The 8967-nt window shown below is 51.7% G+C and overlaps 1 protein-coding gene and 1 pseudogene across 1 annotated transcript; one reads left to right on the top strand and one right to left on the bottom strand.

The window, feature by feature from the left end:
- Positions 1–250: 250 nt before the first annotated feature.
- On the bottom strand, positions 251–356 carry LOC125961873 (uncharacterized; annotated as a pseudogene).
- A 3507-nt stretch (positions 357–3863) lies between these two features.
- LOC125961665 (putative POM121-like protein 1) lies at positions 3864–8641 on the top strand. Its single transcript, XM_049700477.1, has 5 exons — positions 3864–3934; positions 4166–4784; positions 4878–5014; positions 6252–6285; positions 8293–8641. The coding sequence occupies exons 2-5, from the start codon at positions 4180–4182 to the stop codon at positions 8639–8641; spliced, it is 1125 nt and encodes a 374-aa protein (XP_049556434.1). The 5' UTR covers positions 3864–3934; positions 4166–4179.
- Positions 8642–8967: the final 326 nt, after the last annotated feature.

Genomic DNA, 8967 nt, shown 5'->3' with positions numbered 1-8967 from the left:
CAGCTTACGCAAGGCACGCAAAGTCCAGCAACAGCTGAAAGTTAAAACCATGGGATCAACCTTTTATTTCTAGCCAGACAAGTGAGAAAGTGGGGGGCTTGGATGTTGAGGAGTGAGGGGGTCATCCCCATTGGTCTTTTTCTCCCCAGTTACCACATCTCCCCTGCAACCTCAGTGATGGCAGAGGCCTTCACTGAGAAATGGCCTGTGTCTCTGGACAAAGGAACAGGTTAAGAGGCTCCTATTGTCTGAAGAGTGTGGGGGCGTGCCCGTTATTTTCCTTTCTTTTCTCTGGCTATTTAAATTGACAAGAACAGATACTACACTTGATCTTAGCCAAAAGGCTGAGATGAAATAGACAAAATAAACTTTAAGCTAAAATTACTGTCAAGTATAAATTTTACTAATATAGTAATTCCAAAGGACCAAAGAGCAGGGCAGTGGCTTTATTGAGAACCCAGGATTTCCGAGTGTCCACTGTGCTCAGTCACTTTTAAATCATCAGCACAGCCCTATAATTCAGAGATTTAGGTGAAGTGACTTGCCCAGGGTCACACAGCTAAGTGAGAGTCTTCTGGGACCAACAGTAACTTTTGCAAAGGCGTCTCTTGCTATACTTAATCACTGCCACCATCTGACACTCACATTCTTTCTTTTTATACTATTCTGTTTCCTTGGGTCAAAGAATCCAACCCCTGAATTAAGGTTAAATAGCAATTAGTGGCAGATCAAAAGCCAAAATCGCTTCAAGATATTCTTTTAATTCCCCCAAGTAATGCCTTTAGTCACAAAAATACAGAACAATATAGAAAATTACAAGTGACCTTAGTGTTCACAGGCAAGCACTAATACATTTTAATGTACCATGATCATATTAAAATAGAAATAACTATGAAACATTTTCTGCGGAGAAGCAGCCCCTGCGGCAGGCAGCAGAAAGGGACAGGAAGGCTGCATGGTGCCCAGGCCCCCAATGGCCTAGGTCTCACCCTGCAGCTCACTGTTGATGCGCCGGAACGCTGCTTCCTTCTCGGAGTCTAGGTCTTCAGTGGCGACAGGGAAACCCAGCTCAGGGCCTGGGGGCAGCCTCAGAGGCTCCCCTTGCCGGTGCGGCAGCAGAGGAATCCTGCGTTTTCGGGGTCTGGGACTGTCAGATGTGCGGGAGTCGTTCCTCCAGGGCCCTTTCTGCCCTCTTGTTGCCTCTGCATCTTTGTCAGGCTGGCTTTTCCTCTGGGAAACCACCGGAGCTGCAGAGGGCGACGGAGGGCCCTCCTTGCTCCCTTTCTTTGCAGACTTTTGGAGCAGCCCTTCCGGTATGGCGGGACTCCTCCTTCTCTTCACTGGTAGGAAACCTCAGGTGGAGATATATGAGTTCGTGATGGCGTTTCTTTGGGGGCAGGAGCTCATACAAGTGGTCTGCGGTCTCCTGGTGGATCTGTCTTCTGCCCTCTTGGTGTGGAGGTCTCTCTGCAGAGATCCAGGCCTGGGCACGAAGAAAGAGCCCCCCAGGGGCCTAAATGCAGATCGTGCGCCCCCGGTGTCATCGGGGCCGCTTCTCTGGCCTTCGTTCCTCCCTGTGACTGTGGGGACTTCCTCCTGCTCGGCCATCCCTTGCCCGCTCTCTCCCAGGGCCCTCAACACCGTCTTCTCTGTGCTGTAGTTCGGGACACAGCTGGGTGTCGTGGCCGGCACTGGCTGCCCCCGTGCCACACTGACAGTGACTGTGTCCACTGCGGACACTGAGCTGCGGGACGTCGTGGAGGTGCGAGCACCCATCACTGCCTTCTTCCGATGGCCTCGCCTGCAGATGGAGATAAGGACCCCCAGAAAGGAGCGCAGGGTCTGCGGAACGGTAGAATGGGGTCTCAGAGACTCTGTGGCAAAGCGCAGATGCAGAGTCACTGAACACTTGTGGGCTGCTCTGCGAGTGGATAGCCGGCCATAGACAGCTGGGTTACCCGGGCCGGCCATGGGAAGTCGGTGGGCGCGGGGAGCGGGCTGGGGGCAGCCGAAACCTCCTGGCAGGTGCTGGTCCCCCAGTGCCCGGGGCGGGGGTGAGGGGCAGGGCCTACCTAAGTAACTGCCCCTAGAGAACTTGGGTGAGGTCGGTCCTTGGATAGAGAGCTGGGCTCCGAACACTCTCCTTCAGCTGCCAACTCGGCCAAAAGCGGAGTGCGCTCTCTTTGGCCTGTTGCTGGGATACAGCTCTGGAACCTGTGAGCGAACAATGGGCGTGCGTTGGCGGGGCGCAAAAGTTTAGGGAGGGGTGGCGCATGCGCAGAGTACACGTCAGGCCCTGGGGCGCACAGGTGAGGATGCGCTTCCCTGGACCGTCTAGCGCTTCTGAATCTCCCCGGGGGTCTGAGGGCTGGAGGTGTTTGCCTTGAGGGTGATGAGCTTCTTGGCAGGGCAGCTGCCCCTTCTCCCCCGGCCGGCTCTAACTGTACAGGATGGGTCCCCGGCCACCAGAGCAGGAAAGCTGGAGAGCAGGGTACCTGGCTCAGCAGCCACCGCCCGAGGTGGCAGATTTGGCATCAGCGCCTGTGCGTCCGCCTGCCCTCCCACCTGGTAACATTGGAGGAGAGAGCCGCTAAGAACAGAAGTGCAAAAACAAAAACAAAAACAAAAAACCCCAGAAGTGCCCAAGCCAACCAGATCCTGCTGGGGTGACAACTGAAGGGGCAGGCAGGGCGGGCTGGGAGGGACATATATACCAGGTCCAAACCCAGAAAGATCTGAAATGCACGAGTCAGAATGAAAGTCCAGAATCATCCTTGGGCTTTGGGCTGAGCTGGAAGTATAGCGAAACTCTTCAAGGTCTCCAGCTCCACCTGCAGTTTCTGCCTGGCTGGGACATTGCCCCAGAGTGGGGTTAAGTTTAAGGAGTCTTAGTTCCCCTACCAGGGACTGAACCCGGGGCCCCAGCAGTGAAAGTGCTGAGTCCTAACCACTGGACCGCCAGGGAATTCCCTGTATATGTATGAAAAAAGGATACCACAGTCTCAGAGGGTGGCGTTGACGTCATATAAAGGTGACACATATGACAGCTATAACGAAGAGTGGAAGGTAAAAGAATCTATATGGATGTAAGCCTTCTGAATTTTATTTAATTGGTAAAATATTAACTCTAGACTGTGAAACAATACGTATACATAGTGTTATTCCAAGAACAATTAAAAAATGACAAACTCAAGAAAATTGGATAACCTCAATAGTCCTATATTTAGGAATTGTGGACAAGATAGCTAAAACATTCACATATGTGTTTTGTGAAAAGTTTTTCTCTTGGTTAATTGCCTAGGAGTGGGTTTTTGGGTCATATGGTAAGTATGGCCCTCTCAGCCAGCCCTGGCCACCACTTCAGGTGTCACCCCAGCAGGATCTGGATGGTGTGGGCACTTCCGTTCTTAGCGACTCCCCTCCAGTGCCGCCAGGGGAAAGGGCAGGAGGACGCAGAGGCACTGCTGCCAAAGCTGCCGCCTCTTGTGGGAGCTGCACAGCCAGGAACCTTGCTCCACTTTGCTGGGCGGGGATCCCGTCCAGTACAGTTAGTCACCCCGACAGCACTGGGGCGCGGCCAGGGGAGAAGGGCCAGCTGTCCTGCCAAGAAGCTCATCACCCTCAAGGCAAACACCTCCAGCCCTCAGACCCCCGGGAGATTCAGAAGCGCTAGACGGTCCAGGGGCGCGCATCCTCACCTGTGCGCCCCAGGGCCTGACGTGTACTCTGCGCATGCGCCACCCCTCCCTAAACTTTTGCGCCCCGCCAACGCACGCCCATTGTTCGCTCACAGGTTTCAGAGTATAAAAAGGCAAAAGGCCAAAGAGAGCGCACTCCGCTTTTGGCCGAGTTGGCAGCTGAAGGAGAGTGCTCGGAGCCCAGCTCTGTATTCACGGACCGACCTCACCCAAGTTCTCTAGGAGCAGTTACTTAGGTAGGCCCTGCCCCTCACCCTCATCCCGGGCACTGGGGGACCAGCACCTGCCAGGAGGGCTCGGCTGCCCCCAGCCCGCTCCCCGCGCCCACCGACTTCCCGTGGCCGGCCCAGGTCACCCAGCTGTCTATGGCCGGCTATCCACTCGCAGGCCGGCCCACAAGTGTCCAGTGACTCTGCCATCTGCGCTTTGCCACAGAGTCTCTGAGACCCCATTCTACCATCCCGCAGACGCTGCACTCCTTATGGGGATCCTTATCTCCATCTTCAGGCGAGGCCATCGGAAGAAGGCAGTGATGGGTGCTCGCACCTCCACGACGTCCCGCAGCTCAGTGTCCGCAGTGGACACAGTCACTGTCAGTGTGGCACGGGGGCAGCCAGTGCCGGCCACGACACCCAGCTGTGTCCCGAACTACAGCACAGAGAAGACGGTGTTGAGGGCCCTGGGAGAGAGCGGACAAGGGATGGCCAAGCAGGAGGAAGTCCCCACAGTCACAGGGAAGAACGATGACCAGAGAAGCCCCAATGACACCGGGGGCGCACGATCTGCATTTAGGCCCCTGGGGGGCTCTTTCTTCGTGCCCAGGCCTGGACCTCTGCAGAGAGACCTGCACGCCAAGTGGGCAGAGGACAGATCTGCCAGGAAACAACAGACCTCTTGTATGAGCTCCTGTCCCCAAAGAAACGCCATCACGAGCTCATATAGCTCCACCCGAGGTTTCCTGCCAGTGGAAAGAAGGAGGGGTCCCGCCATACCGCAAGGGCTGCCCCAGAAGTCTGCAAAGACAGGGGGCGAGGAGTGCCCTCCATCACCCTCTGCAGCTCTGGTGGTTTACCAGAGGAAAAGCCAGCCTGACAAAAATGCAGAGGCAGCAAGAGGGCAGAAAGGGCCCTGGAGGAAGGGCTCCTGCACATCTGACAGTCCCAGGCCCCGAAAACGCAGGATTCCTCTGCTGCCGCACAGGCGAGGGGAGCCTCTGAGGCTGCCTCCAGCCCCTGAGCCGGGTTTCCGGGTCACCGCCGAAGACCTAGACTCGGAGAAGGAAGCAGCGTTCCAGCGCATCAACAGAGCGCTGCGGGGTGAGACCTATGCCATCGGGGACCTCGGCAGCTCTCCCCAGCATAGGAAACGGAAAGCTCCAGCCTTTGCCTCTGCTCCAGGCCCCCCAGCTTCGGGCGGCCCCGCACAAGCATCTTCTGGGTGTTCATCATCCAGAAATTCCACCGTGGGCACCCATGCCAGCACACAGCTGGGTTTTGGGAGCAGAGCGGCTGCCCTAGATCTGAGCTGCATGTTTGCAGCTCTCAGCGTGACATCAAGAAAGAGGGGGCCCCCGAGCACCACACACAGCAATGGGGGCAGCGTGGGCCTGAACTCCTGGGGCCCTCCTCACCAGAGCCACCCCATGGTGACCACGGGACCCAGACCTAAGAAGAAACCTGGGTTTGGAGGCACTACTGCCCCCATCTTAATGCACATCCCTGGGGGCCCTGATTGGCAGCAGCGAGGAACCACCGCCTGTGGCAGCTCTCCCCAGCACAGGAAACGGAAAGCTCCAGCCTTTGCCTCTGCTCCAGGCCCCCCAGCTTCGGGCGGCCCCGCACAAGCATCTTCTGGGTGTTCATCATCCAGAAATTCCACCGTGGGCACCCATGCCAGCACACAGCTGGGTTTTGGGAGCAGAGCGGCTGCCCTAGATGATCTGAGCTGCATGTTTGCAGCGCTCAGCGTTATATCAAGAAAGAGGGGGCCCCCGAGCACCACACACAGCAATGGGGGCAGCGTGGGCCTGAACTCCTGGGGCCCTCCTCACCAGAGCCACCCCATGGTGACCACGGGACCCAGACCTAAGAAGAAGCCTGGATTTGGAGGCACTACTGCCCCCATCTTAACTCACATCCCTGGGGGCACACCCAGGCAGGGCCCCCCTACTTCCAGCGGAGGGCGCAGCCCATGCCCAGCCAAGGCTGACTTTAGGGGTGTGTCGGTTCCGGCCTCTACTCCTATCAGCCTCAGCTCCGCAGTGGGCACAGCAAGGTGCAGCCTTGCTCTTAGGGCCCCCTCATCACTTGCCCAGGGCTTGGCTGGACAAAAAACCACTGGGCCATCGACCAAGTCATTCTCCTCCAGGTCTCGATTCATTACCTTGGGGTTTAAGAGGAGGAAGTTGGCCTGAGCCAATAACTTTGGGGCGAGGCCATCAGTGTCCACCTCCTCCCAGGCTGGGCCTCGTGTGGACCCTGTTTCGATGTGAAACTTATAATAAAGCTTTGTTCTTGTTCTTTTGCATAATCCTCACGTGTCTGTGATCTGTAGATCAAGTGTGGAAAAGCACTGGCTTGTATGAGTGGTAACATGGAAAGCCAGACCTGTTTACAGTTTCCTGTGACCCTGCTCATGGGTTGTGAAGAGTAGCACAACAAGATGGCTACAAGGACCCTATATTAAAAGTGTGTTTTGAGTTTAAACGATGCAGCCCGGAATAAAATGGGCCCAGAGGGAGGGGTAAACAGGGAGGGTCATCCTTGTCTGTTGTAATTGCTACTTCCCACCCACCTCTCTGGCCTGGAGGGGGCTGGGTCATCCCGAGCACACACCAGCCGCCCATACTCTACACGTTTAGTATTTTCTAATGTAGCAGTTTCTTTGACTTTTTTGTTTTGCTTTAATAGGTCTTACGCAAATCATTTACATGCACATCTCACTCGGAGAGTATATGTCCATACAACCTAAAGCAATCTACAGATCCAGTGCAATCCCTATCAAAATTCCCATGACATTTTTTACATAAATAGGAAAAACAATCCTAAAATTCGTATGGAACTGCAATAGACTTCAAAAGCCACAGCAATCCTGAGAAAGAAGAACAAAGCTGGAGGCAACACTTTTCCTGATTTCAAATTATACTACAAAGCTAGAGTAATCAAAATAGTATGGTACTGGCATGAAAACAGACACATACACCAATGCAACAGAATCAAGAGCCGAGAAATAAATCCACACACATACAGGCAACTAATTGACAGGGATCCAAGAATACTCAACAGGGAAAAGATAGTCTCTTCAGTAAATGGTGTTGGGAAAACTGGATACCCACATGCAAAACAAAGAAAGTGGACCCCTATCTTACACCATTTGTAAAAATTAACTTGAAATGGATTAAAGACTTAAATGTAAGACCTGAAACTGTAAAACTCCTAGAAGAGAACATAAAGAGAAAGCTCCTTAACATTGGTCTTGGTGATGATTTTTTGGGTATGACAACAAAACCACAAGCAACAAAAACAAAAAGCAACCAATGGGACTACATCAAACTAAAAAGCTCCTGGAGAGCAAAAGAAACAATCAACAAAATGAAAAGGCAACCTAGGAATGGGAAAAAATATTTGCAAACCACATGTACGATAAGAGGTTAATATCCAAAATCTATAAGGAATTCAAACAACTCCATAGCAAAAAACAAACAAACAAACAAACAAAAACAAATAATCTGATTCTAAAATAGGCAAAGCAGGGGACTTCCCTGGTGGTCCAGTGGTTAAGACTCCACACTTCCACTGCAGGGGGCATGGGTTTGATCCCTGGTCAGGGTATTAAGGCCTGCATGTCATGCAATGTGTGTAAAAAAATAAAATAAAATAGGCAAAGCAAGACTAGGAAACAACTAAGTGTCCAACAGGTGAATGGATAAAGAAAATGTGACATATAGATATAGATAGATAGATAGATGATAGATAGATAGATATAGATAGATAGATAGATATAGATAGATAGATAGATAGATAGATAGATAATGGAATTTTATTCAGCCACATGAAAAGAAGGAAATCTGCCATTTGTGACAACACAGATAGACCTTGAGGGCATTATGCTAAGTGCATTAAGTCAGAGGGTGAAACATAAATACTGTATGAGATCACTTATATGTGGAATCTTTAAAAAAAAAGAAGAAACAACTCACAGATACATAGAATAGACTGGTTGCCAGAGGTGGGAGGTGGGTGAAATAGCTGAAAGTGGTCCAAAGGTACAAACTTCAAGTTATAAGATAAATAAGTCCTGGGGATGTCATGTATAGTGTAGTGACTATAGCTAACAATATTGTTGTGTATTTGAAAGTTGCTAAGAGAGTAGATCTTAAAAGCTCTCATCACAAGAAAAAAAATAATTTGTTACTGTGAGTGGTGATGTATTAAAAGCCATGGAAGAAGCTTAAATGCATATTGCTAGTTGAAAGAAACCGGTCTGAAAAGACTACATACTGGATGATTCCAACCATATGACATTCTGGGAAAGGCAAAACTATGAAAACAAGAGGACACGTGACCCCAGTGGACACCACTGTCTCTCCTTTCAGGAGCCTCCAGGTGCTGGAGACCTTCCCTCCTGAGATCCAGGTCTTCATGAAGGACTCCAGTGGCCAGGGCAAGCCTTACGCCATTGACCCTGATGACTCCAGCCACGACTTGAAAGAGAAGATTGAAGAGGCTGGAGGACCTTACATGGAGGGTCCCGGGGCCAGAAACTGTGGAATCAATAGCTTCTCAGACTGCACATCAAGGATTGTGACACCATCATGCTCGTTAAGAGAGGCCCCACATCCCCACGAGTGCCAAGATCAGGCTGTTCATTTTGTAGACTTCTATGGTCATGTCCCCCAGCTCACCCCTTTCTACCCAGACCACTGTGCTCTTTCTGAAGCATAAATAGAAACAGAATCCTCCCCTGCTTAAAATTCTCCAATGGCTCCTATTACCTACAGAATCAAGTTCAAGTTCCTTTGCTTGGCATTCAGGGTTCTTGACCATTTAGCTCTTGCTGACCTCTCAGTCTCTCCTCGTCACTCTCAAAACATACCAGACGTGGCCAAACACTTGCAATTCCAGAACACTGAATGCTGGCTCACAACTCCATGACTTTGAGTCAACTTTCCTTCTCCCCCATGTTGTCACCATTCAAAGTTCAAACCTCTAAGTTATTGATTCTCAAAAGTACGGACCCCAGACCAGCAGAATCAACATCATCTGGGAAC

This window comes from Orcinus orca, chromosome 17, assembly GCF_937001465.1.
Source record: "Orcinus orca chromosome 17, mOrcOrc1.1, whole genome shotgun sequence".
NCBI lineage: Eukaryota > Metazoa > Chordata > Mammalia > Artiodactyla > Delphinidae > Orcinus > Orcinus orca.
Note: the sequence above shows the minus strand (reverse complement) of the source record. Positions and strands in the feature narration are given on the sequence as shown.